This window comes from Emiliania huxleyi (genome assembly GCF_000372725.1).
Source record: "Emiliania huxleyi CCMP1516 unplaced genomic scaffold EMIHUscaffold_36, whole genome shotgun sequence".
In the NCBI taxonomy this organism is placed as follows: Eukaryota; Haptophyta; order Isochrysidales; family Noelaerhabdaceae; genus Emiliania; species Emiliania huxleyi.
The window spans coordinates 583,642-610,698 of NW_005199274.1; the positions used below are offsets into that span (position 1 = coordinate 583,642).

The 27,057-nt window shown below is 64.8% G+C and overlaps 8 protein-coding genes across 8 annotated transcripts; 4 read left to right on the top strand and 4 right to left on the bottom strand.

Annotated features, from left to right (window-relative positions):
- Window positions 1-2,213: 2,213 nt before the first annotated feature.
- Window positions 2,214-2,981, top strand: EMIHUDRAFT_355305 (hypothetical protein; the record flags this gene model as incomplete). The annotated part of the gene is made up of 1 exon (XM_005772425.1): window positions 2,214-2,981. A coding segment is annotated over exon 1 (478 nt), but the record flags the coding sequence as incomplete, so codon positions are not given.
- Window positions 2,982-5,503: 2,522 nt separating this feature from the next.
- Window positions 5,504-6,131, bottom strand: EMIHUDRAFT_208856 (hypothetical protein; the record flags this gene model as incomplete). Its single annotated transcript, XM_005772426.1, has 2 exons — window positions 5,504-5,832; window positions 5,906-6,131. The coding sequence occupies 2 exons, from the start codon at window positions 6,129-6,131 to the stop codon at window positions 5,504-5,506; spliced, it is 555 nt and encodes a 184-aa protein (XP_005772483.1).
- Window positions 6,132-8,717: 2,586 nt separating this feature from the next.
- EMIHUDRAFT_65506 (hypothetical protein) lies at window positions 8,718-9,860 on the top strand (the record flags this gene model as incomplete). The annotated part of the gene is made up of 1 exon (XM_005772427.1): window positions 8,718-9,860. One exon carries the CDS (start codon window positions 8,718-8,720, stop codon window positions 9,858-9,860), a length of 1,143 nt encoding a protein of 380 aa, XP_005772484.1.
- Window positions 9,861-15,584: 5,724 nt separating this feature from the next.
- EMIHUDRAFT_208861 (hypothetical protein) lies at window positions 15,585-16,010 on the bottom strand (the record flags this gene model as incomplete). The annotated part of the gene is made up of 1 exon (XM_005772428.1): window positions 15,585-16,010. One exon carries the CDS (start codon window positions 16,008-16,010, stop codon window positions 15,585-15,587), a length of 426 nt encoding a protein of 141 aa, XP_005772485.1.
- Window positions 16,011-16,095: 85 nt separating this feature from the next.
- Window positions 16,096-16,947, top strand: EMIHUDRAFT_43137 (hypothetical protein; the record flags this gene model as incomplete). The annotated part of the gene is made up of 2 exons (XM_005772429.1): window positions 16,096-16,458; window positions 16,639-16,947. Coding segments are annotated over 2 exons (672 nt in total), but the record flags the coding sequence as incomplete, so codon positions are not given.
- Window positions 16,948-20,037: 3,090 nt separating this feature from the next.
- EMIHUDRAFT_208864 (hypothetical protein) lies at window positions 20,038-22,907 on the bottom strand (the record flags this gene model as incomplete). Its single annotated transcript, XM_005772430.1, has 4 exons — window positions 20,038-20,094; window positions 20,400-20,624; window positions 22,489-22,589; window positions 22,661-22,907. 4 exons carry the CDS (start codon window positions 22,905-22,907, stop codon window positions 20,038-20,040), a joined length of 630 nt encoding a protein of 209 aa, XP_005772487.1.
- Window positions 22,908-23,136: 229 nt separating this feature from the next.
- On the top strand, window positions 23,137-26,535 carry ARP2 (actin-related protein 2). The gene is made up of 12 exons (XM_005772431.1): window positions 23,137-23,270; window positions 23,346-23,456; window positions 23,660-23,700; window positions 23,861-23,990; window positions 24,546-24,707; window positions 24,776-24,852; window positions 24,970-25,050; window positions 25,149-25,254; window positions 25,498-25,590; window positions 25,729-25,789; window positions 25,986-26,107; window positions 26,264-26,535. Exons 1-12 carry the CDS (start codon window positions 23,232-23,234, stop codon window positions 26,405-26,407), a joined length of 1,167 nt encoding a protein of 388 aa, XP_005772488.1. The 5' UTR covers window positions 23,137-23,231; the 3' UTR covers window positions 26,408-26,535.
- A 6-nt stretch (window positions 26,536-26,541) lies between these two features.
- Window positions 26,542-26,987, bottom strand: EMIHUDRAFT_208866 (hypothetical protein; the record flags this gene model as incomplete). Its single annotated transcript, XM_005772432.1, has 3 exons — window positions 26,542-26,658; window positions 26,750-26,790; window positions 26,879-26,987. The coding sequence occupies 3 exons, from the start codon at window positions 26,985-26,987 to the stop codon at window positions 26,542-26,544; spliced, it is 267 nt and encodes an 88-aa protein (XP_005772489.1).
- Between the last annotated feature and the right edge of the window lie 70 nt (window positions 26,988-27,057).

Below are 27,057 nucleotides of genomic sequence, written 5' to 3' on the forward strand. Positions count from 1 at the left end.
GCGCGGCAGTGATGACTGCCCCATCCTCTCCGAAGATTCGTTCACCGGCTTCTCCGACTGCGCTGAGTGGTAGGGCCCCCAAGGGCCTAGAAATCGCGCCTGCCTCTCTCCCTTTTCTCCCTGGTATGAGCCAGAGTGGGCTTCATCACCCAAGATAAGGACGGTTTTGGACATCTCAGGCTTGATACTGATGGGCCTGGGCCAGGAGAGCGACAGAGAAGGTTAGGGCGTGAGCTGGGAGCAGGAAACAGCGCTTCGTGGCACTTGCTTCTCGACAAGGTCACACGCGGACGCTCCAGCCTCTCAGCTCGCCACCTCGCCTTCTCTGTCGCTCTCCTGGCTCAGGCCCATCAGTAGCAAGCCTGAGCTGTCCCAGACCGCACTTATCTCGGGTCTCGAAGCGCACACCGGCTCGTGATGCTCCGGTGTAGGGCTCGAGAGCACTCCCGGTGGCCCCGTGCCGAGCGATTGTGAAGGCTTTCCGGAGGTCATTATCGGCGCCACCGACCGTGAAATGTCCCGATCCACAGCCCTCATGCACCAGACGCATGGATTCAGTCATAATATGTAGGCCTTCTCTCCCAAGGTTTTGAGCAATAGCCGCAAAAGGCGCTTCTTTTGGCACTTCATCGCAACACCTCCAGGTGTCGACAAAGCGGCTTCCCAGCTCACCACCTCGCCTTCTCTGTCGCTCTCCTGGCCCAGGCCCATCAGTATCAAGCCTGAGATGTCCAAAACCGTCCTTATCTTGGGTGATGAAGCCCACTCTGGCTCATACCAGGGCTCTTACGGCCTTACAGTCACGCGCCTGTTTCACCCACAGACACCGCCGGCACGCACTCCCACTTCACACATGCTCAAGCACAACCGCACCAAAGCACAGCCCTGCTCAGAGTGGGCAAGGTCCACCATTTGGTGACCCAGGTAGCCTCTGGATCGTCACTGCACTCGGCTCCTCTACAGCGATATCGCGCTCTCGCCACGACAGCACGCCGACGGCAAGCTTTGAGGTCCGTCTGGTGGACCTGCTGTGGCCACAGCCGCCCCTCACATGCAGCTCGCACCAGACCTCGACACCGGGCCCGATCATCCCGGTCGTGGCGGCGTGTGTGAAGGATGCGCGGCCGAGCCGCTGGCTGGCGCCGCTTGAACATCCGAGATGGCCGCAGCACAGGCCACGCGTCGCGCCGCCGGCCGATCCCAGCCTCTCGGCGGTCGAGTCGGTCGAGCTGGCGGGCGGAGAACAGCGAAGAGGGCAGCAGCGGAGCGTGACAGGCCGTGCCTCGCTGAAGGGGGGGGGGGGTCTCCCACAGGGTTTTACCCTCCGCGTGAGGATCGGCGCGGCGAGGGGGTAGGTTCGAATTCGCCGCGCAACATTTCACCCCCACAGGACCCCGCCCTCCCCCCCTCATGGTCCCACTGATCCACCAAACGTGATGCCGGTAACGAGGCTGGCTAGCGGATGTTGTCGCCATACGCAATAGCAATCACATGCGCAGTGCGTCCCTCACCATCTTTAGTTGGCGACTCTGCCACACAGAACAGCCAGTTCAGACTTGTTTATAAAATGAACTCGGGGGCACGGGACGCGGCACAAACGGGGCACAAACGCCAGGCTACAAAGACGGGGAGGCACGTAGTGACGCAGGGGAGTCTAGGCGACGGCGGCGTCCTCCAGACTTGTTCACAGCGAGATATCAGCCGGCGTATGAAGAGCAAGAAATAAAAAAGCGGATATTGTAAGCCGTGCGTATCTCCGTTCGTCGAGCTCGGGCGCCGGGTGGGCTCGGAGGGACGGCCGGACAAGCGCCGACAAAAGGGAAAAGGAGAAATCGTCGGCTCTGGCGTTCATGTTGGCGTCCTCATACGCTGCTGCTTCGCTGCTGCTTGGCACGCTGACGGCGCCCTACCGAACCTCATTTGGCGCCACCGCGGGCTACACGGGACTCCCGACATGGCGCGTCATGCGACGGCCTCCCTGTGGCTCGGTTTTGCAGATGAGTGCGTGCCGACTTTACATTGGCGAGGAGCAGACAGTCGGGGAGCTCCTGGCCTCGCTTTCTTGCCATTGTGCCAGGTTCGTCCGTGCCATCAAGGGTGACAGCTTTCCGTTGCAACACATTTTTGACTCAGGCCCATCGTGTCCCTGCCAGGCCACTTGAAGTTCCATACAAGGACGTGTACGGGTTCGGTGCCGGCGGGCTCCTCGCCCCGACGGATGCCGCGGCTGCAGCCTTTCTTCCGGACCAGAACAGGTTGCATTCCTCGCTGGAAAATGCGCCTACCATTCCACGAGAGGTGGCAAGGGCGCTGGATGCGAAGCTACAGGACGTCGGAATGTCGTCAAGAGGCCAGGTCACCAGCGGGATCCCAGCTGGCAACAGGGAAAGCGATGGTCGCGCCGTCGTCATCACGGGGGCTGGCAGCACCGGCCTGCCGAGCGTAGCCGCGTGCCTCGAAGCACTCGGCCTCACAGGCGCGTCCCTGGCGGGGTACCTGACAGGGCGCCTTGCGGCGGCAGGCGAGGTGGAGGTCCAAGAGTGTGACTTTTCTCGTGCAGCCTTCCCCTTTTCCCCAGGCGAGGTCGAGGGGCTTGTCGAGCGCACCCGGGAGGATCCAATGCTGATGGACCTATATGAGTTGGGCGCCGACTCGGACGTCTATGCCTTCTGGGATGAACTTTGTGGCTACGACCTCAGGGCGATCGAGGAGGTCAATGCGCTCCTTGTGCACAATCTCACAGACCACTTCTACTTCACCTTTGGCGACTTCTTGGTCACCTATCCTGTGCTGTACGGCGGGCGTGCGCGAGACGGTAACATTGTCGCCATCCTAGCATCGGAGTGCTGGGCATGAGGGCCGAAGGGCACGCTGCTAATTATTCAGGTCTCGGACTAAGTAAAGTTGGTTGTAGGGTGCATGTCGTCTTGTGTGTCTACAATACATAATCCTTGAGTGAGGCGCAAATGCCCACTTCATGCACATAGACATTTCGGGTTCATTTTTTTCTAGGTGCCCGGCCGATTCTACTAGTAAAGCGTGCGTTCATTATAATGGCCAGAGTGTGGCTGCCCCAAGCCAAACCCTGCCCATGGTAGATGGTGGGTGGGGAGTGCTCCAAGATCCCAACATAATATGGGTAGGCTATCACTTGGTCTTTAGAGCTGGTGGTCTCGCCGCGCGGTAAGGGGTCCAGGGGGAACTACTTTCTCCACCTCGCGATGGCCGCGCGTGCTCTGAGCGCCGGTACCGTCCACGGCTGCCTCCGAACCCGCACACCCGTGCCGACTTGACGGAGCGGTCGGCGCCGCAGGGCAGGCGGGCGCGACAGGGCAGGCGGGCGCTGCGTCGCGTTCGCGGGGGGTGGTGAGGGGGCGGGGTGGTGAAGGCGATGCGCCTGCCCCAACCCGCCGATCTCGGCGCATTGCGACACTTTCGCGCTCCTCGGAGCCAGTATGTATCGCCGCCTGTATAGCCTTGCTTGCGTTAGTGTAGGTGCGGTGGCGTGCTGCTGGTGCCCGAGCCGCGCGAGACGTCTGTCGCCCATGCGAGGGACGCTCTGCGCCACGGCAGCCGCTCTGCTGGAAACTCGCCTTCACAGCTCACTGGCCCTGCTGCGTGCTGGGGAGAGCTCTCAGTCACCCGTGCTGGCCGCTGGCTAGTGGTACGCCGTGTAAAGTTAGTATGATATCAGTGTGCGCACGAACGCAACACTCTCGCTTGATGCTTGGCGACGGCGGGTGGCGGGAAAGCAGTGAGACTAGGCGGTGTGAGGTGAAGCCACGCTACCAGCGCTTGGCCACATCGTCCTTGAGACGATGTACTCTGTTCTTGTGCAGCACTTCTCCGGATCGCTGGCAGGAGCGTGATCTATCCCTTTCTCGACTCGACTGTCTGAGCTTGTGCGTCTTGGGTCCGGGGTTCGGATAGGTAGGTAGGTTGGTCTTGTTTGGCCCAAAAGGGCCCTGCAATAGAGTACCCCCTATTTTCATCTTTTTTCGCTTCGCTGCGCGGCCTGGGGATAGGTAGGTAGGGGGTTTTGGCGCGAGTCAGTCCTGCCAACAGACCCCCTATCCGGGTAGGAGCCGGAACCCTGCGACCTCGGTCGTACAATCAGCGACCTCGGTCGTACAATCGGCCGGCTGCGCGGGTTTTCGGCGAGTTTCCCGCGCACCGGCCACGAACTCGACTCGCACAGCAAAAAATCCGGTGCTCGCGCGCCGCTCCCACGCTTCCTCGCTCCCTCGCTCCCTCGCTCCCTCGCTCACTCGCTCACTCGCTCACTCGCTCACTCGTCGCTCACTCCCTGCTCGCTCCCTGCACGCGCTCACACGCACGCGCGCGTTGCGCCGCGAGCGCTCCGCGCTACTCGCCCGGCCGGGCTCGAACCCCAGACCACTCGACCAAAAGCCGCCCACTCCCCGCCGCAAGCCCTGCAGGCATTGCTCCGCTCACAAATCAGCACCCTATATAGTACTAGCAGGTTGGCTCGCTAGTCGCTCGCCGGGCCCGCGCAGCACGCGCGGGCCTTTTTTGTGGTTGATAAAGGTGGCACCTTCGACATTGCACTTGGAGCACTTGGAACGCATTGCGTTTCTTTTCTTTATAGGCTGTCCTCCTATTTAGGATTCCTAAGCTTAAAGGCCCGCTAAACGCGCGAGGCGGTGGCGGCGGTGGTGCGGGGGATTGGCAGGGAGGCGGCGGGATTGACAGGGGATGGGGCGGCCACGAGCGGAGCGGCGGCGAGAGGGGGGGCGGCGGCGAGGGCGCGACAGAATGCCATCGAGCGAGGAGCCCGCGCCATCAGAGGGACGCGCCGCTGCGAGATGGAGGGCGGCGGTGACGGAGGCAAGGCGCGAGGCGGCGGCGGCGGCGGCGGCGGCGGCGGCGGAGGCGGCGGCGGCGGCGGCGGCGGCGAGAACGGCGGCAGGAGGAGGAGCAGCTCGCTGTTGAGCGCTTTTGAGCCTGGGATCCCATGCCACTGCGACCGGCGTGCCCGGGAACAGAGATCGCGCGCGCGCCGCCACTCACGACGACGCGCGCGATCTTCGCGGAGTCGGGTCCCCAGAGGGAAGCGGTCTTCTCGGCCGACGTCCAGCGGCGCGCAAGGACAGGCGCAGCGGTGCACCGCGGCGCGTTGATTCGCGACCACCGTCGGCCGCGGACGGCGGCGGCGTGGCGGCCGCGGGCGCTCGCGAGACGCGCCGCTCTGCGCTGGTACGGTTCGTTCGACTCGTTGTGCCGCCGCACGCCCGGCGGCCGCGGGTCCCAGAAGTGGTTGCGCGGGCCTCTTCCTTACAGCCGCGGGACGGCGTCGGGCACGTCGTCGGTCGCAACAGCGGCGCGGCGAGCCGCGGCACGTCGTTGCTGGCGCTGGTGGTTTGAGGTCGGCATCGTCCAGAGCTCGGTCGACGAGTCGAGAGCTTCAGCTGGCCGAGGGTGCCACCTTTGTGCTCTTTGTGCACGAAATGGGAAATATCTCTTTGACTAGCAGGTTGGCTCGCTAGTCGCTCGCCGGCCCGCGCAGCACGCGCGGGCCTTTTTTGTGGTCGGATGTTGGTCGTCTCGAATTTGATCGTGGGCAGGGCGTGAGAAAGCTGGACGGCTCGGTCGATGCGAGCCACCAGCTCGTGAGCGACGGGCGCGATGGGTTCCTCGGCGTAGGCTTGGGCGTGGTGAGCAGCGCCGGCGAGAGAGGGACGGCATGCGGCTCCCAAACGAGCCGCACAGGCTTCATCTGGGCCGCCGAGGCCACCTCCTTGGTCGCGGTGGCGGGCGTGAAGGCGAGGTGGGCCGAGGCAAGCGTTGAACGTGCCGTGCCGTCTTGCGCCCCTGAGGAGGGACGCGTGCGTGGGGTGCCACGGGCGGGGGGGAGCGGTGAGAGGAGAGCGGTGGGCACCCCCACGAGGGGCTGCGCGGACGCCGCCTGCCACCCCACGCACGCCACTGACGCTGTGGGGGCGGCACGATCGAACGCGCTGGTCGGGCGGGCCGTCTGAGTCGCCCAAGCGGTGCTCTGTCGGCCGGTGGACGCGCGCGAGGGTGGCCCAAGAGGGCTCAAAGTACGGAGCCGATACCCGGCCGTCCCGGACGCCTGGCACGCGGAGCGATGGCCCAGCCGTCCTGTGCATGGCTGGAGCGAAGGAGGGAGAGCTCAGGAGGGCGACGGGGCAGGGAAGGGGGCGATGCGATGCGGCGAGGTCTAATCGGCGGCGTGGAGAGAGGAGGTGCCAAAAGGCGACTATAGAGAGGCCTCTACGGGTGATATAGTGCGCCATGCCGGCGGGAGAGGTCTCTCACCGCCCCCCGGGCCGTCTCGAAGGGCCGTGCAGCCCACGCCACGAGGCGCTGCTGGCGGGAGCCTGGAAGGACTTGGCCTCGTTGCACCGCGCCGCGTTGATTCGCGACCACCGTCGGCCGCGGACGGCGGCGGCGTGGCGGCCGCGGGCGCTCGCGAGACGCGCCGCTCTGCGCTGGTTCGGTTCGTTCGACTCGTTGTGCCGCCGCACGCCCGGCGGCCGCGGGTCCCAGAAGTGGTTGCGCGGGCCTCTTCCTTTCGGCCGCGGGACGGCGTCGGGCACGTCGTCGGTCGCAACAGCGGCGCGGCGAGCCGCGGCGCGTCGTTGCTGGCGCTGGTGGTTTGAGGTCGGCATCGTCCAGAGTTCGGTCGACGAGTCGAGAGCTTCAGCTGGCCGAGGGTGCCACCTTTGTGCTCTTTGTGCACGAAATGGGAAATATATCTCTTTGATGAAAATGAATCCCGCGCGTCTCGCGCCCCAACTGACAACTTGAGCACTTGAGCACTGGATAGGGTCAGTTCCGCATGGTACGGGACCCCTCGATCGTCTCGCCCTCCCTCACTGGTGTGTTCATCGGGGGGGTCATAACAAACACGGTACAGGATCGAGGTGCACGCTGCTGAGGGACCCCAGAGGGTAGATCGAGCAGTGTCGTCCCCCCTCTCCATCATCTCCCTGGGAGACGTCGGCGGCGATGGCGGTGTGACCGATCGAGCTACAAGAGGAGCTTGTTCAGCAGGATCCGGGGTAGTCAGATGCACTACCTCACTGGGCCTGAGATCACTCGACGCCTCCCGTCACCGTCTCGGATTTGCGTGGGATCGAACCACTCCGGGATGGGCAAGCCCATCGTTCTGAGTTGTGCCTGGTTAATTGTCAAAATTCCTGTTGTGCAAGAGGGGAGGGGGCTCTGACGGAGTGTGAGGCGGGAGAGGGCAGGGAATGGGCGCAGGGGAGGGGGGGGGGGGGGGGAGGGCTCAGCCGTGCAAAAAGCATCAATTCTTAATAGTAGTGAAGAAATATTGCTCGGCCGTTCATGAAGTCCGTCTCGATCTGGAGGAGACGGGTCAACCCCGTGAGGACCAGATCAGGTTCGCATTGTCGTAGCCGGAGGGGATGTTGACCTTTAGCTCTCGGCGACTCGGGGCCACCCTTCGCCTTTGGTTTTTTCCCATCAGACCACTCGGGCAACTTTTACCAAATGCAAAAGTTGCTTGACCACTCGGGCAAATTCGATTGCATTTTACCACTCGGGCAAACTCGATGAAACGGGCGGACGGAAAACGCGTTTGCCGCAGCTCGCCCGAGAGCTATGCATGGAGCGGCCGGCGCGCCGCCGCAGCTCACCGATGGAGCTTGCGAGGCGGCTCAATCCACTAGCGCAGCAGCATTGCGACGCATTCTCCGAGCACGGCCTCTGGCGTTGCGAGTGCACAGAGAGCGAGCAAAAGTCGACAAAACCACTGATCTGTGTGCAGCGGATCTCCATGGCGGTCGCGCCCGGCGAAAGGACGACCGTGGGCCTCGGATGCTCGCCCGGATGCGGCCCCACCGTGCGAGTTGCAGACCCGGAGGTGGCCGACCCAGCTCACCCCCAGACAGGCATGCCCAGGGTCAGGCATAAAAGGGGGGTGTTTTTCCGTCCGTCCACTCTTTGTCATCATTGTCCCTCGGACACCACTCTCCAGCCGCGCTACCTTCGCCCACCTACCGCTCTCGCATGACATCTCGACAATCCTCATATCTCCGGGCCCAAGACTCCTTTCCCCTGCTCGCCCAGGACCACGAAGCGCCGCCCGCGCGCCCATTGACCCCCCAATCGACCCACCTGCTATCCCTCTCGCGCCGGGAAAAGAAAGAAATATTGCCCGAGATGGTGGTGGCCATGGTGGTGGCGTGTTGTGTTGCAGGGGCGGGTGCACCTTCTCGCGCCGGGGGCGCCTAGTTTCTTTTCACTTGAAAAGAAAGAAAGAAAACAGACACGCCAAACGAGGGATGGGGGACGAGGACAGGGTCCCCACCTGCACGAGCAGGATTTTGGAAGAACGATCAGGGGGACGGGTGGGGCTCTCCTGCTCCTGACAAGGGACACGACAGGCTCGCAGCGCGGTGCGACTCCCACATCCACTGGCGGTCTCATCTCAGTAGTCTAGCGACCTGCCTCCAGCTTGTCGCTGGCAGTCTCTCCTACCACAGGCACACTGACACAGGGGTGGCAGGGGCGGCGGCACGAGTCTCCCACATACTATGCGGGCCTCACTAGAGGTCAAGTTTTCACTTTGTTTCCGCACGATGGTGGTGCCCACCTCGACGCCTTCTGTGCCAAGCAGCGCGGCGCTTTCGCCCGGCTCCGAGATTTTGGACGTGGGTCGCTGGCAGGTCGTCGTCGCCGACAGGCACGCGGTGCTGCCCGAAGGCATGACGCACCTGCCGGACTGGTCGTATCGGCTCCGCACCTCTCTCGTCTCGGTCGCCTTCCCGAGCGGTCTCACCTCCATCGGCGAAGGCGCCTTCATCGGCTGCTCCGCCCTCGTCTCTATCAACCTCCCTGCCAGCCTTACCTCCATCGGCAACGAAGCCTTCGCCAGCTGCTCCTCCCTGACCACCATCACGCTGCCGCTGCCCGATGGCCTCTCGATTGGCGACGGTGCCTTCTTCGACTGCCCCCTCGACGACGAAGCGAAGGCAGCAGTGCGGGCCATCAACTTTTGGGCGGTGCGGCCTCCAATCGACGCGCAGGGGCACGCAACCGTGCCGGAGGGCCTCACCACCATCACAAGCAGCGCCTTCTCCGACTGCTCCTCCCTCGTCTCCGTCACCCTCCCCGCCGGCCTCGTCTCCATCGGCAGCCACGCCTTCGAGCGCTGCTCCGCCCTCTCCTCCGTCACCCTCCCTGCCAGCCTCACCTCCATCGGCAGCCACGCCTTCGAGCGCTGCTCCGCCCTCACCTCCATCACCTTCCCCGCCAGCCTCACCTCCATCGGCAGCAGCGCCTTCTACCGCTGCTCCGCCCTCTCCTCCGTCACCCTCCCTGCCAGCCTCACCTCCATCGGCAGCAGCGCCTTCTACCGCTGCTCCGCCCTCTCCTCCGTCACCCTCCCTGCCAGCCTCACCTCCATCGGCAGCAGCGCCTTCGACGGCTGCTCCGCCCTCTCCTCCGTCACCCTCCCCGCCGGCCTTACCTCCATCAGCAGAGGCGCCTTCTACCGCTGCTCCGCCCTCTCCTCCGTCACCCTCCCTGCCAGCCTCACCTCCATCGGCAGCAGCGCCTTCTACCGCTGCTCCTCCCTGACCCGCGCCACCGTGCCAGACACGGCCACCCTCGGCTACACGGCTTTCGATTCTGAGACCACCGTCCTCCGCCTCCCGCCCGCAAAGATGCGCTGGTACGAGGCGGTGGACGGGGCTCTGGCCTACAAGCGCTGCCGCCCCCTCCTCTACGGCTGGCTAGAGCGGGCCCAGACCAGGCTCGGCTCTTACGGCCCGGATGGCGCGGCGCGCCAGCGCGACCGCGAGGAGTTCGAGGGCGACTTTGCGCACCTCGCGCTCCATGCAGACTGACCCAGGCGTGTGAGCGGTGACGATTGAAATCGCTGTGACTTCGCTGTAGACTCAACGAAAGAATATGCAGACTGTCTCGTCTCAGAGACTCAGACTGATATACAGATAGCATTTACTTTTTCTCAGAAGACAGAACAACCGCGGTGTGTTGCTGCAGCACACAGTCACAGACCTTGTACTCTAACTACTCAAAAAAGGGGAGAGGGCAGTCTGGTTGGAAGGAACCAGGGAGGAGCGCTCGCGGCACCGTGCTCGGAGCGCCGCCGCATCTTTTTCCTTTTCCGTTTTTCTCTTGCCCCACCACCTGTGTGTGTGTGGAGAAGTTTACGGGGTTCGTGTCGTCGTCCCCTGTGGGCCCTGGGTGCGGGGCCCTGCAGCGGGTATGTGTGTGTGTATGTAGGAAGGTGAAGCGCTATCTCGTAAGATGGAAGCAGGAAGCTTCCATCCCGGCGGTAGTTCGAATCCACACAAGCCGAAGGTGAAGGGGCGAGAGGCCCGAGGTCTGGAAGCTCACCCAGTGTGGAAGTGAGGAACTGCTCGACCCTCCCGGATCATGCTGAACAAGCTCCCCTCTTGTAGCTCGATCGGTCACACCGCCATCGCCGTCGGGGAGAGGGGGGACGACACTCACTGCTTCATGACGATCGGCCGTCGATCCCGAAGGGTCGTCGGTTGAGCTAGGGAGCCTGGCGATGGACGCCACCGCGACCCCTCGTGGCATCTCTCTCGCCGTCGGCGAGCTGGGGGCTCGCGGACGGCCGACTTTCTATATGACCAGTAGGACACGGCCCAGGGGAAGGGCCGGTGGGCTCACTGTGTGGGCACGTCACTCACCTCTGAGTTCAGCCTCGAGTCTGCCGTGCGGGATCTGTGGCGTGTGCAGGGGCACTCGACCGAGACGGTCACGGTGGACGGCTTCCAGGTGGAGCGGCCGGACTACTCTGTCGTGCAGCTGCGTGTCGGGGCGAGCCTGCCAGACGGCGCTTTCGACACCTTCGTCGGGGCCCTCGGCCGGCTGCCGAGTGACCACCCGCTCCGGCCAGCGGCCAAATACCTTGGTCGCACCGCGACTCTGAAGAGGAAGGCGGCGACCATCGAGGAGGGCGATCGGTACGTCAACCTCGTTGGGGGAGCCAAGGGTTCTGCCAGACTCCGCGCCGCCAGCGAGTGGTTGGCGGGACTGGGGCTCACCCAGTACGCCGCCGTCGTCAAAGGCCCGCTCATCCGGGCGACAGACGGCGGGCGCCTCACCGATACTCCGCTAGAGACTGGCTCGTCATATAGCCATTCTACGAAAGCGCTCAAGCTCGCGTACGAGCTCCTCCGCGAGCGCGACGAGGAGGACCTCGAGCTTGCGATTGAGGAGGACGAGGCGAGCAACCCGATCGTCAAGTTTGCCCACCATTCGAACCGACGGTTCTCGGACAAGGTGGCGCGGGACACGAGCGATGTCACGGGCGCTACCATCACAGACATCGACTGCATCTTCGGCTGGAACGAGCAGGAGCGAGAGAGGTCGATGCAGCAGCACTACGCCGGCCTCGATCTCGCCTCGCGCATCGAGCGGCTCGCGCGAGTGACTATGATGGTGTAGTGGCTGAGGGGCTGGGGCAGGGCTCGAGATCATGTTCTACGATGGATGGCGATGGGGGTTGGTCCTGCAACGGTGTCTCGTGCGGAGCAGTGGTGTGCTGCCGCGCGAGGGTTGCAGGCGTGAGGGTCGAGGGTACCTTTTCCCCCCTTTGCTATTAACAATGCTTTGGAATCTATGAACATGACCTCGAGTGGAGCCCCAGTCCTCGACAGGCTCATGACGATCGGCCGTCGATCCCGAAGGGTCGTCGGTTGAGCTAGGGAGCCTGGCGATGGACGCCACCGCGACCCCTCGTGGCATCTCTCTCGCCGTCGGCGAGCTGGGGGCTCGCGGACGGCCGACTTTCTATATGACCAGTAGGACAGCCGTGAGTGTGAATTGGATAAGGAGTTTGCGTCCGTCCACCGTCTTCGTGGACGTCTGTCCTCGTGACACCCACACCCCACACGGCCTGTCTTGCTTCCCCACCCACCCTCCCTATTTTGTGTGCGCTGTCGCGTTTTTGGGGTTGGTCCTGCAACGGTGTCTCGTGCGGAGCAGTGGTGTGCTGCCGCGCGAGGGTTGCAGGCGTGAGGGTCGAGGGTACCTTTTCCCCCCTTTGCTATTAACAATGCTTTGGAATCTATGAACATGACCTCGAGTGGAGCCCCAGTCCTCGACAGGCTCGGCAGCGTGCACCTCGATCCTGTACCGTGTTTGTTATGACCCCCCCCAATGAACACACTGAGGGAGGGCGAGACGATCGAGGGGTCCCGTACCATGCGGAATCGACCCTCTCCAGTGCTCAAGTGCTCAAGAGTTCTCTTGTTTAAACTCTATTAGAGAGTTGTTTTGTTGGCTAGGGATCCTTTCCCGGGAGTGAACCAGCGCGAGTGACTAGCCGAAGAGGAGAAGAAACGCGCCCACAGCGCGAGAGGCGGTTTCACAGTCGAAGGGTCGTCGGAACCCCCGAATAAGCTACCACGCGCCTTCTCAGTGAGGCTTCACCGTCAGGCTCCAAGCCACCAGAAAACGAGAAAAAACGCTGCTTTGTTTAAACTCTTTAGAACCGTCCACGATGGCACAATGGACTCGCGCTCGACCTCCCTCTCCCCACACACGGTAGAAAGGTCGGCTTTCACCGGAGCGGAACAACACGATATCAACCGTACGGCGACGGGTAAAAACGTCGACATCGCCGCGGACAAGATCGCGGAAATCGTCGCGGCTGTCGTCACGGGCGTCGCGGGCGCCGCCAACTTTGCGAACCTGCTCGGCTCACTCAAGGTGGGGTTTTCAAAAGGGTCGGCCGAGGAGACGGTCGATACGAGATGCCTTGATCAGGAGACCAAACAACTCGCCGTGCTGAATCTCCGCAAGACGACAAAGAAGATCGAACGTATCTGCACACTGTTGAGCGGAGCGTCGTACGAGATCAAGGTCGAGGGGAAGCTCTGGGTCATCACCGCCGACAACAACGCTGCCCTACAGCAGCTCCGGGATATCCCGACACAGGAAGCACACCGCATGATCGCCTCATTGACGGGGATCGGCGTCGAGGCGGCGGCGCCCGCGCCCGTGCCTGAGGCCGACGACGAGGGGGCGCCCTCGGCCCTGCCCGCCCCTGTTCCAGCCGCCGCCGCGCGCTCCGCACTGCCATCGGACCTGAATGACACGGGCAGAGCGACGGCCGGGACGTCTGGCGGGGAGGTAGAGCTGCCGGCAGGCCCGTCGCCTGAGACCGGCTTGTCGGCCACTCCGGGTCGGTGGAGCTACTTTCTATCGCACACGCAGCGGAGCGGCCGCGCGACAACGTTAGCGTCGATGCTGTATGCCGACCTCGACAGTGTGTGGCTCGACGTCAAGATGAGCGACAAGTCCGAGGCGGCGATGAAGGAGGGCGTGCAAAACTCTGTGGTCGTGATAGCCATATTAACCGACGATGGGTCATCTGGGAACGCGTATTTTGAGCGGCCCTTCTGCCTCTCCGAGCTGCGGTGGGCGCAGGAGGCCGGCGTATTTATCCAGCCAGTCGTCGCCGCCGACGACAAGCAGCGGATTGGCGAGCGCTCGCCCACTAGAAGCTGCATCGCAGACTAATAAATATGATTGATTACTAATTAGGCGAGCTCCTCTCCAAGGCGCCGGACGATCTACGGGTTCTTCTGGGAGGGAGGGATTTCATTCACCTCGACCGCGCCGACCGAGACTATTGGGCTGTCGGCTGCGACAAACTCCGCAGGGTCCTGCAGCGAGTCAATGGTGCTGATGGCAGTGCTAGCGGCGGCGGCGGCGGCAGCGGCAGCGGCGGCGATTCTGAGCGAGAGCTCGTTCGACTCTGCATCGAGGGCGATCTGAGTGCATTTGATGAGGTGAATGAGTTCAAGCTGCGGCAACGGCTCGCCAATGAGCTAAGCGCCGAGATCTCTCCAGACTGCATCCGCATCCAGAAGATTAAGGTGTCGGACAAGATCGCGGCGAAGATTGGCACGCGGCGCTGCCGCCTGCGGGTGGAAGTCAGCGAGGACGGGCGGGCGAGCTTCACAGAGGACTCCTCCTCGGCCGAGGATGGCTCCTCGGCGAGCAGCAGCAGCTCCGCTGAGGATCAGATCGAGCGAGACGTGATCGAGTTGACAACGTCAAAGTGGTGGCCGAAGGCCGTCGAGGTCGCCGACATCGAGGTGGTGTGGACGGGGCGCGGCTCGGTCCTACTCGTCCTCTCCTTGCCCGCGCCGCTGAGCCTCCTCCTCGAACAGCTCGTTCGACAGCGGGCGCCGCTCTGCGTCGCTCTGGGTGTGCGGAGCTGCACGCGTGTGGTGGCTGACGTGAACCAGTTGGAGTCGGCGGCGGCAGGGAAGGCAGCAGCAGCGACGGTGGCAGCGACGGGTCTCGGCACAAGGCGGAAGAGCGCGCACGGAAGAAGCGACGTTCCCTGGATATACGACAACACGGAAGGCCGGGTAATCAACCATACGGCGACGGGTAAAACCGTTGACATCGCCGCAAAAAAGATCGCGGAAATTGTCGCGGCTGCCGTCACGGGCGTCGCGGGCGCCGCCAACTTTGCGAACCTGCTCGGCACGCTCAAAGCAGGGTTCTCAAACGAGTCGGCCGAGGAGACGGTAGATAAGACATTCGTTGATACGGAGACAAGGCAACTCGCCGTGCTGAATCTCCGCAAGACGACAAAGAAGATCGAACGCAACTTCACACTGGTGAGCGGAGCGTCGTACGAGATCAAGGTCGAGGGCAAGCTCTGGGTCATCACCGCCGACAACAACGCTGCCCTACGGCAGCTCAGGGATATCCCGACACAGGAAGCACACCGCATGCTCGCCTCATTGACGGGGATCGGCGTCGAGGCGGCGATTCCGACACAGGAAGCACACCAAGATCTTGGAAGCAACACTGGTCCGTGTTAGTGCCAGTGCGTGCCAGCGATACAGAAAATTCGGCAATTTCGACAAGCGAAGAAACTTTCTTTGCGGATGGTCTTCTCGGCGAGCACCACGGTGCTCGCGGATTCGACCATCCGCCTTCTGACTGCGAATCCGACGACGGCTTCTGTGAGGACGACGGCTTCTATTAGAAGCCGTCGTCCTCGCTTTGCCTGTTGTGAGTGTGAATCGTGCTTGTGCGAGAGAGCTTTGTTGTAAAATTCTTTGCGGTACCTTGAGCACTTGAGCACTTGATAGGGTCGATTCCGCGAGTACCACAGCCTCGCCCTCACTGCCGACGGCGCCGTCTGGAGCTGGGGCTGGGGATCGGGATGGGACGCCCCTTTTTGGGCCACGGCGACGAGAAGGCCCAGCTTGCCGTAAAAGTGGACTCCTGCCGTGCGCTCTCTGTGATAGAGAGTCTTCAAGGCCACAAGTGAGCGCAGATGTGCCACAGATCCTGGGTCGCACGCGCGGCACATGCTCGTGTTCGCTTGTTAGAGTTGTTTGCTCATTGTTGCGCTGACGGGCCGATCCCCCGGCCCCGGGGAAGAGAATGTGTGCGAGTATGACATCGTCACACCCCTTACGTGCGGTGGAGCCGTGTCTACGTACACAGAGATCAGTACTCCGCACACTTAACCGCATGCAGGTTGGCCCCCCCAATAAACCCCTCTCGTACAAGTCGCATGCTGGTGCTTCGATCGCGCCTAACTATCTGGCCGGCCGAGCGGCCGCCTCCTCCTCCCCGCTGGCGGCAGCGGCCGGGCCGGCAAGGCGCGCGGCGGCCAGCTCCGCGTTCAGCCGCTCGATGGCCTCGTCCCGTTGCGCGAGCGCCTCGCGCAGCTCGCGCGCCTCCGCCCACATGTTCGGCTCCTCGCCCCGCTCGATGTGCACCAGCAGCGAGCAGAGCCGGATCTGCGTGCCGAGGCGGCTGCGCAGCGAGAGCGAGCGGTAGCCGGGCCGGAGCGCGCCCAGCACGACCGCCTCGTACGCCACGACGGTCTCGCCGTCGTGCACGCACGCGCGCAGCACGGTCGCGCGCGGCTCGGCGGCGAGGCAGTGGAGCGTGGAGTGGCGCGCCGACTTGCCTGAGGCGGCCGCGCCCGCGCCTACTGAGGTGCGCTGTCGCGGCACCATGCGCTACTCCATGCACGCCAACGGCATGGTCTACGAGGGAGTCTACGAGGGCGAGTACACGTCTACGCCCTCGTTTAAGGCGTGTAAGCCCGAGGGGCGCGGCGTCTACCGGCGCGTCGACGGCGCCGTCTACGACGGCGAGTGGAAGGCGGGTGAGCGGGAGGGGCGCGGCGTCGAGCGGTACGCCAACGGCAACGGCTACAACGGCGAGTGGAAGGCGGGTAAGAGGGAGGGACGCGGCGTCTACCGGTGGGCCGACGGCGCCGTCTATGACGGCGAGTTCAAGGCGGGTAAGATAGAGGGGCGCGGCGTCATACGGTACGCCAGCGGCGACGTCTACGAAGGTGAGTGGAAGGCGGGCTTGTTCGAGGGGCACGGCGTCTACCGGCACGCCGACGGCGACGTGGTGTCGGGCTTCTACAAGCATGATGCTGACGTCGGCGAGGGCGTCCGGTGGATGGCGGACGGGCAGCGGGCTGTGCGGCTGCGTGACGGGAAGGTGGAGGAGGATATCTCGCTGGAGGAGGCGCGGCGGACCGCCGAGCGGCTCGGGCTCCCCATCCCCTCCCCGCTGCCCGCCGACGGCAACGTCTACGAGGGCGAGCGCAACGAGGCGGGAGAGGCCGAGGGGCGCGTCGCCATGCAGTACGCGGCCGGCGACGTCTACGAAGGCGAGTACAACTGGCTGGGACTGTACGAGGGGCGCGGCGTCATGCGGTACGCCAACGGCTACGTCTACGAGGGCGAGTTCAAGGCGGATAAGATGGAGGGGCGCGGCGTCTACCGGTACGCCGACAGCGACGTCTACGACGGCGAGTGGAAGGCGGGTAAGAGGGAGGGGCGCGGCGTCTACCGGTACCCCGACGGCGACGTCTACGACGGCGAGTGGAAGGCGGGTAAGAGGGAGGGGCGCGGCGTCTACCGGTGGGCCAGCGGCGACGTGGACTCGGGCTTCTACAAGCAGGATGCCCCCGTCGGCGAGGGCGTCCGGTGGACTGCGAACGGGTGGCGGGCGGTGCGGCTGCATGACGCGAATCCGGTGGAGTACATCTCGCTGGAGGAGGCGGACCGTCGAGTTTGCAGCGCACGCGCTGCGCGTAGGCGGCGCGTGGGCGGGTGGCCCGCCCGGCCGTCGGTGAGCACCGGACGCGAGGGTCGGTCGGTCGGCTCCTAACTCGCTGCATATAGTGGCGATGAGCTCACTAACTAGCTCTGAACACTCCAGTGAGGGTGGGCGAGACGATCGAGGGGTCCCGTACCATGCGGAATCGACCCTATCCGGTGCTCAAGTGCTCAAGCTAGAGCTCACACTAGAGGCCGTCATCGCATTCGCCCTGGGACCCAGCGCTGACTTCTGACTGTCGTTGCGGTCTATCCCTTTCTCGACTGTCTGAGCTTGTGCGTCTTGGGTGCGTGGTTGTGTTTTTGATTACATTTTTTTGTGTTTTTGTGTGAACAGCGCGCGCTCCTGGGAAGCGAAAAGGAATGTCGTTGCCTCTCCTCCCCGATTCCCACCCTCCGCCCGACTTCATCGCCGCAAAGGCCGTCCTCGAGGGCTGGCAGCGCGCGTACGAGCGGGCGGACGAGGCGACCCTCGGCGTAGCGGTCAGTGCCCTCGCGCGACTCGCCTGCAATACTGACGGCGGCGCAGGCTTCAACTCTGGCCTTCGCTCGGCGCTCGGCTCCTTCCTCGCTGGCTTCGCGGCCCTCTGCCTTGAGGAGTCGCTCTCCGTCGAGCAGCGTCTGCAGCGTGCCGGCATCGAGAGGCTCTTGGGCGCTGCCCTTTCTCCTCCCGCGCACGCCGGCCCGGACGCGCATGGCGGGGCGAGCCTCCGCGCGACGCTCCTCTCGTGTGCGGCCGAGCTGACGCGGCGAGGCTCGGCGAGCGGCGGCGAGGCCCGGCTGGTCCCCAAAATGGTGCGCCTGGCCACAATTCCCTCCGGCGCCTCTGAAAGCAGCCGCGTCGAGATGGCGTGGCGGCGCCTTCAGGAGGTCTCGCAGCCAGTCTGCGCGGCCGCGAGGCAGCGGCTCGAGGAGGAGTCCGACAGCTCTTCCCGGCTCGGCTCCATCCGGCTGCTGCACGCGCTCTGGGAGGAGTTCGCGGCGGCGGCGGCTCCCGAGGGCGAGCAAGACGCGCAGCAGCAGGGTGGCTGGAGGAAGGCCCTCGCCGCGCTCGAAGGGTCGGTGATGAACGCCGCGGTGGGCGCCTGCATGTACGACGCAGTCGGCAAGGTTCGCCTCGCCGCGACGCGGCTGCTGCTCGCCGTCGCTCCCCACCTCCCTCCCGAGGAGGTGCTCAAGGTGGCGCTCGTCAAGGCGCGGGAGAGATGATGCGAGAGGGATGGGCCCATAGCGTAATCCTCTCATTGATAATGGAGAAGCTGCCTTACCCTCAGGCGCGGGACCGCGACCGCGAGACACGGCGTGTCGCGTTCCGTGTCGTCGCCCTCTTCACGGGCGAGCCCGACGCAGAGCTGCCGCCATCGCTCTGCGACCCGGACGCAGTGGCGATGCTGGTGGAGCGTGCGAGGAACGGCGCCGGAAGCACCGATGAGATGTGTGGGCTTGCGGCACGCGTCTTCTGGAGCTTCGTGATCTCGCACGTGCCCGACCCAGCGTCGGCGCTCGTCAAGCTGCGGGTCGCGGAGAGGATCTCCCTCTACGAGCCCCTGCTGCGAGAGAGGGCGAGCGAGCTCTTTGGCGCGCAGTTCGATGACGCAATGCTGGCGCCGGGAGACGACGGCGAGCAGGACGACGGCGACTTTGCCGACCCGCCGTGATGCGCGCGCCTCGAGGCACGTTCTGGACAGGATCGGCGCAAGATGGATCGTCAGAGAGAGTTCTTCTCTTCTATTGTCAGTGACGCGCCTTATGTATCTGATGATTTCCACCAGCTTCTTTGTTGCCTCCCTTCCCGTGTTGCGAATCGGTGCAGCTCCCCCCTCCCTTAGTTCCCGGATCTCCTCCATCGCCCCCTCTATGCTCTCGAGGCCCCCGCCGCATACGTTGAGGGTGGCGAAATGGGCTTGTTCGTGCGCCTTCTTCCCGGTTGCCCTTTTCTGTTTCGTGTTTGCCCTTTTTTGCTCATTTCTTTACTGTATATATCCGTTTCCGTGCAGTGCTTTCATGAGCGCGTTCCACCCGGTGATGGGTATGTGCCATACATGTGGTGTAGGCCGCGGGTATCCCCAGGTGTGCTAGGTCCTCATCGATAAGGGGCCTCATCCCCAGACGTTGCGCCCGCGTGTCCGCCCTCTCGAGCGGGCTCAAGATGCTAGATGGGTTCGAGCTTCGACTGCGGGTACCCCGTAGAAGGCTAGGTCAGGGTCTAGCTTCCCTCGCTCCTTCCGCCGCGCATTCCGTCGGTGTCGCTTCCACGCCCACACCCTTCTCTTTTTTGCGCGGATCGGGAGGGCGGCGACCTCTGCCCCGTCCACGCTTCGGAGGAGGCTGCGCTGCGCAAGCACGGGCGGGAGGGGTTTCTCCTGCGGAGTCGTGCGTGCGCAGGGCTCCTCTTTGCTTTCTTCTACTCCCTACTATCATCTCGTTCCCGTCCTACCAGAGAACGCTTCGCGTCCCCTTGGCGCTGGGCACCGCGGCCTGCGTTTTCTTTTTCGGGCGCGCCGTCTGGCTCTTTCGCTTCTTTTCTCTCTGCGCGGGGGGTCCTCGGTTTTCCTCTGTCGCGTCGCCACCTTCTGGATTTCATTTCACAGACCTTGTTATTGACAAGAAAATACGTCCTATGGCGCTTTGCGCTGGTCTATGTCACAGCTCCCACACTCTGCGGACTCTGGTGTCTGAGAGAGATCAGACTCAGAGATGCTCGCACTCTGCTCTCAGACGCACCAATGGCACTGGCTATGCCACTTTCTCACGCCACCGCCCACCCCTACGTACGGCTGTGTGAGCAGCTCCCGGCAAGACCTCGAGGGACCGCACGCGCGTCCGCGCGACGCGGGGCCCAACCCACAGCCACGATCGTTCACAAGAGAACGCGCCCCACAGTACGAGAGACCCTTCCCCATGGCTACCACTGCGCCAGCTGTCCTTGCGCGCGGGCTAGGCCGCCTCCCGCGCCCTGGCCCTCGCAGCGGCAACTGATGCGCGCCTCGCCTTGGCTGCGGCGAGCGCCGCCTCTGCCGCCGCCGCTGCCGCCTCGGCCGCCGCTACTGCCGCCTCGGCCGCCTCCTCCTCCGCTGCGGCAGCCTCCTCCTCCTCTGCCGCTCCCACAGCCGCAGCCTCCGCCTCAGCCTGCCGGCGCGCCTCCGCTGCCGCCTCCTCGCCCTCCTCCTCGCCCTCCTCCTCGGCCGCCTCCGCCGTCTCCTCCTCGCCCTCCTCCTCGCTCGCCTCGCCCGCCGCCTCTCCCAGCGCCTCCGCCAGCCCCTCGACCGACGTCTCCGGCGTGATGCCGAACCGAATCCTGTCCTCGTGGAGCTCCGCGAGAAGCTTGAGCAGCCCCTCCCTGTCCAACGGCGCGGGCTTGGCTGCGGCTGCCTCCGCCGGCGCCTCGGACTCCTGCGACGGCCCAGCCCCGCCGCTCCCGCCGCCCTTCTTCTTCTTCTTGCCCTTCTTGCCCTTGGCGCGCTTCTCCGCCTCGACCTCCGCCAGCAGCTCCTCGGCGTGCCGCGCCGCCTCCTTCTCCGCCGCCGCCCTTGCTGCCGCCCTCTCCGCCGCCCCCGCAGCCCACGCCGCCTCCTTCGCCGCCTTCTCGGCCGCCGCCTTGGCCGCCGCATGCTCCTTGAGGGCGCGCACGCACTCGGCGTGGCCATTCTCCTTGGCCCACCGCAGCGCGTTCTCGCCCTTCTTAGAGCGCAGCGTCATGTCAGCGCCCGCCCGCAGCAAGCGGAGCACCAAGTCGGGATGGCCGTTGGCAGCGGCGAACATCAGTGCGGTGTCGCCGTGGCTGGTCTGCAGGTTGATCTCTGCGCCGTGCCGGATCAGCGTGTCGACCAACCCCTCGTGGCCGATGGCGGCGGCCTCCATCAGCGCAGTGCTGCCAACCTTGTTTCTCTGGTCGACCTCCGCGCCGTGCCGCACTGCCAGCTCGACCAGCTTCTCGTGGCCGTTCGCGGCTGCGAGACACAGCGCGTTGCTGCCGTTGCCGCTCCGCAGCGAGACATCTGCGCCGCGCCGCAGAAGCGCCTCGGCCAGCCCCGCGCGGCCACGCGACATTGCGACCATCAGCAGCGTCATGCCGCTCGCCCACGAGCCGTCACCAAAGGTGTACTCGAACCTCTCATCGACCCGCCCACCGCCGTCGAGCCACGCCAGCACCACCGCCTCTTCGCCTCGCCGAGCCGCAAGCACGACCTCCTCTGGCACCGCCTCGCTGCCCGGTGCGGCCTCCGCACCGCCCTCGCCGCTCGAGGCAGAGGCCACAGCACTGCTGCCTTCCACCGCCTCGCCTGCGGGTGCGCCGCCCGCCCCTGCGCCACCCGCCTCGGCCGACGGCGCCTTGCTCCGAGCTGCCGTCACCTCGCCGAGATACGTCCTGACGGCCTCGACGCACTCGGCGTGGCCCTTCTCCTTGGCAATCTGCAGCGCCGTCATGCCGCTCGAGCGCAGCGTCATGTCAGCGCCCGCCCGCAGCAAGCGAAGCACAACGGCGGGATGGTTGCCGAGGGCGGCGAGCATCAGCGCAGTGACGCCGAGATTGCACTGCAGGTTGATCTCTGCGCCGTGCCGCAGCAGCATCTCGGCCACCTGCTCGTGGCCGTTGTCGGCGGCGGCCATCAGCGCGGTGATGCCTGCGCTGTCCTGCAGGTTGATCCGTGCGCCGTGCCGCAGCAGCATCTCGGCCACCTGCTCGTGGCCGAAGAGGGAGGCCAGCATCAGCGCGGTACCGCCGAGGCTGTTCTGCAGGTTGATCCCTGCGCCGTGCCGCAGCAGCATCTCGGCCAACTGCTCGTGGCCTTTGGCGGCGGCGGCCATCAGCGCCGTACTGTCGTCGCTGTCTCGCGCGTCCGCCTCCGCGCCGCGCTTCAGCAGCAGTTCGACAATCTCTTTGTGACCGTGTTCGGCGGCGATCAGCAGGAGCGTACAGCCGCTCACACCGCGATGCACGCACGTCGCGTCAACGCGTCCAGCCCCGGCGAGCCACGTCTGCACCACGTCGACCTTGCCGTTCTCCGCCGCCGCCTCGATCCTTTTCGGCAGCGCGAGCGGCGCAGCAGTAGCCGCCGTTGACGCGTGCCCGCGCCGGGACGCGGCCGAGCCAGCCTTCGTCCGGCCGGGCATGCAAACGGGCGGGTTGCGGGTGCTGACTCCTCTCTCTTTCGGGGGGGGGGCCGCCCTCCCGCGCTGGGCTTCGAAAAAAGAATTCGCGGCGGCAAGTGCGCTCCCGCCATGCGGACAGGCCGTATCAGAGGACACCACGGCCTAAGCGACTCCGGGCGGCGAGGCACACGCGCTGCTGCTCGAGCTCGGCTGCGAGAAGACGCACAACGACTACTTTGCGGAGCAGCTCGGCGCGCTGCACCTCGGCGGCTCGGAGCAGTACGCTGTACGGCTGGGCCAGCCTGCAGAAGGACGGCGGCGTCGGCGCGGTCAAGACCAAGGTGCAGGCGTGGTTCGAGCCCTCTTCGATGCAGTCGCAGGAGTGATAACCCATCGAGGTGTGGGAGCCGCCTGCGGCATACTGAATCCTCCACCAGTGGCGCAAGCCCGCTCGTCCCGACGCTCGAGCGACTCGTCCACCTTCCCAGCCACACCCTGCACAGCATCCTCCTCCTCCTCCTCACTGTAGTTGTCCCACCCGTCGTCGGAGTCGTCGCCACGGCGCTCGAAGCGGCAGCAGAGCTCCTCTTCCTCTGCTTCCTCTGCTAGCAGCTGCGCCAGCACTGCCTCCCACTCAGGGTCGGCAGCAGAGCCAGCATCGTTTTGAGCAGAGCAGCGCATTGCCACGTCCTCGTCGCAGAGCTCCACCGCGGCGAGAGACGTGGTGACAGTGGCGACCGACGTGCCAGTGGCGCGGCTGGCATCGCCTTCTTTTCAGAATTTTCTTCACGCCGCTGCGGGGCAGGGCTGGTGAGAATGGGCTCTGGCCACTCGCCCGTGCGGTTGTAACCGCGCATCAGCCGAACGGAGCGACGGAGGTTTTGTTAATTTTTTTTCACGCCGCCGACTGCCGACTCTGCTGCCTTGCCCTTGTTCGCTCCCGCCTCGCCGCTCTCTCTTCGCGTGTGCCTGATCTGACTGGCGGCCCTGGTCTCAGTCAGTCACATGAGCAAGCCGCCTGTCGTCTGCGACAATGGCACCGGGGTGCGGATCGCCCGCAGCGGCTCGCATTTGTGTGCGTGCCGCTCCGTCTCTCACGCTCCGCCGCCGCCACCGCAGTTTGTCAAGTGCGGCTTCGCGGGCGACAACTTCCCTGCGCACATCTTCCCGTCGATCGTCGGCCGGCCCATCCTCCGCGCCGAGGAGAAGGTGGGGCAGGTCCAGCTCAAGGTGCGTGGCCCGTGTGAGTGCGGGCGTTGGCATCGCCTCTCCACGCCCGTGCTGCCGTCGGGGATTCCACACAGAGAGCGGGATGGAGGGTGGACGGAGCGGCGGCGGGCGCACAGAGTGGCGCGGCGGGCGCGGTGGGCGCGACGTGAGCGCGCGTGCCCTTCCCCGCCACACCGCGTGTCTGCCACCCGTCCCTGCCGCAGGACATCATGGTTGGCGACGAGTGCACTGCGGCACGGGACATGCTCGGGCAGCCTAGATGTCTCCTCCCGTGCGATCCGTCTGTGCCTGCAGTCTGGCTGTGCTGCCCCCGCCCTCACACCTCGCACGCGGCCTCCCCAATCTCCCCACATCTTCCCCACATCTCCCCCACATCTCCCCACATCTCCCTAAATCTCCGGTAGGCTGGAGACGTCGTACCCAATCACGAACGGGGTCGTGCAGCGGTGGGAGGACATGTGCCACCTCTACGACTACACCTTTCGCGAGAAGCTCAAGATCGACCCCACGGAGCACAAGATCATGCTGACCGAGGCGCGCACGCACGCACGCACGCACGCACACACACGCAACACACACACACACAGACACACACGGACACACACACACACACACACACACACACACACACACACACACACACACACACACACACACACACACACACACACACACACACACACACACACACACACACACACACACACACACACACACACACACACACACACACACACACACACACACACACACTCGCCCCTCGGCTGCCACTGCGTCCACGCACCGTCAGCTCGCACACCCCCGCCGCCTCCGACCACAGCTCACACCACCGCCGCCACCGCCGCGCCATCCCCACACCATCGCGCTTGTTTTGCATGCCGCCGCCGCCCGAGGCCCCCGCCGCCCACGCCGCCCGCGCCGCCGCTGCCCGCGCCGCCGCCGCCGCCGCGCCGCCGCCGCCGTTGCCGCGGCGGCGGCGCCGCCGTTGCCACCGCCGCTTCGGGAGAAGAGGGGGGTGGGGAGGGGGGTGGGGAGGGGGGTGGGTGGTCGAAGCAGGCGAGCAGAGCCCCTCCGCCCCCCTCCTTGCAGGCGGCGATGAATCCGAAGAAGAACCGCGAGGCCCTCGTCGAGACGATGTTCGAAAAGTACAACTTTGCGGGCGTGCACTGCGCCATCCAGGCGGTGCTGACGCTGTACGCGCAGGGCTTGCTCACCGGCGTCGTGGTCGACTCTGGCGACGGAGTGACGCACGTCGTCCTCATTGATTAACTCTTGATTACTCTGAATGAGTTCATTAATCAGGCGACGGAGTGACGCACATCGTCCCGGTCTACGAGGGCTACGCGCTGCCCGCCAACATCCGCCGCCTCGACGTCGCGGGACGCCACATGACCGAGTGAGATCTCCCCAGATCTCCCCATCTCTCCCCATCTCTCCCCATCTCTCCCGCCACAAGCTGCTGCTGCTGCTGGCGTGATGATTTCTTTGTTTACGCGAGTTCTGTGTCCCGCAGGTACCTGATCAAGCTGCTGCTGCTGCGCGGGTACACCTTCAACCGATCCGCAGACTACGAGACGGTGCGCGAGATGAAGGAGCAGGTGCGGCACTCCGTGCCTCCCCCGTGTCTGCAGCTTGGCGTCTTGTGCCCCGTGTGTGCCGCGTCCCGTGCCCCCGAGTTCCTCTTCACGAGGGGCAGGTGTGCTACGTGGGGTACGACCTCGAGCTGGAGAAGAAGCTTGCCCTCGAGACGACCACCGTGATGGAGGCGTACACTCTCCCCGACGGGCGAGTCATCAAGGCGCGGCACACACCTCCGAGACACCTCCGAGACACCTCCGAGACACCTCCGAGACACCTCCGAGACACCTCCGAGACACCTCCGAGACACCTCCGAGACACCTCCGAGACGCCCTTCGGCGGGCGCGTCGGCAAGGCGTCGTGTCTTAGAGGCTGGCGGGTGATTTGCGGCGCCGCGCACCCGCGGCTGCGCGGGGTGGGCCGGGGTGGGCGGAGGTGAGAGCAGGTGGGTTCGAGTCCCTAGGTGGGTGCGGAGCGGTTCGAGGCGCCCGAGGCGCTCTTCCAGCCGCGGCTCGTGGACGTGGACGGGAAGGGGCTCGGCGAGCTGCTCTTCCAGGCATCTCTCCCAACCTCTCCCCATCTCTCCCAACCTCTCCCCATACCTCCCCATCCCTCCCCATCCCTCCCCATACCTCCCCATGTCCATGTCCATGTCTCCCCATGTCTCCCCACACCTCCCCATATCTCCCGCCAGGTCATCAACACGGCCGACATGGACCTGAGGCCAGAGTTTTACAAGCACATCGTCCTCTCTGGCGTGCCCCTCTAACCCTGACCCTAACCCTGACCCTAACTCTGACCCTAACCCCAACCCTAACCCCAGCCCTAACCCCAGCCCTAACCCTAACCTGGCCCGAGTTTGACAAGCACATCGTCCTCTCTGGAAGCTCAGTCCATGCACCCCGTCGAGCTGCGGGCCGCGTCTCTCTTCACACCTCCTGCCGTGAGCAGGCGGCTCGACCATGTACCCGGGGCTGCCGTCGCGGCTGGAGAAGGAGATCCGCGAGCTCTACCTCCGGGAGGTTGCAAAGGGGGACACGGCGCAGCTCGAGCGGCTCAAGCTGCGGATAGAGGCCGCGTCCAGCAGAGACGTCGCCGAGATGACGCCGAGATACGGCCCAGCTGGAGAGAGTGGCGTTTCTGGCCAGAGTGGGCCCGGCGGCAGTTAGGGCGGCGCTCCCCTCTCGGGACCTCCTCCTGCCCCCCCACGCGGAGCTGCTACCCCACAGGACCCACCGCGGCGCAAGCACATGGTCTTCCTGGGCGGCTCGGTGCTGGCCGACATCATGAAGGACAAGGAGGAGTTTTGGATGAGCCGCGAGGAGTACAAGGAGAAGGGGTTGCACGGTGTGCTCGCCAAGCTCGGCCTCTGAGGGACCGAGTCAGACCAGCCCCGCCGAAGCGGTGTCGCAGTCGGGTCGCGACACGACACGTGGGTTTGTGCGGTTTTAGGATTTAGCGCGTAGAGCGTCTTTTTTTGTGCGCGTCCGTGCGTGACGCCACACTCTTACGTATACGTGGCTGGGTTCACAGCGATTGTAGGAAATGGAGGGACCAAATCACGGTCGGCGGGCGCGGCCTTCCGACTCGGACGCGCCTCCGCCTCACTGGCACTATTGTAGCCCTGGCCGGTGCGCGTGCAGAGTTGAAGTTCCGGAGTGAAAATACGAACGCGTTCTCTCACGGTGACCAAAAAATGTCCACCTCAGAGGCACCTCCGGAGGCAGGCCGCCGCACGCCGGCGACACAGCTCCAGCTGTCGAACTGACCCGCAGCTCCTCTCAGAGCGGGAACTGTGACGAAAGTTGACTGAGGCGGTTGTCAGGAATCATCATACGGATCACATGGTGGCCCTCTCATGACGGGAGACCGCCCGACCACTCCTGGGTGGCACTGCCACCGGTGTCGCTCGACGTCCTGTGTCGACAGCGTGCAGACAGCGACACAGACCATGTGGGACGCGTCGAGTATCGACCTCTACTGCTTACCCAGCCTTCGAGTGTATCCTGGCTGTGGTCCCACA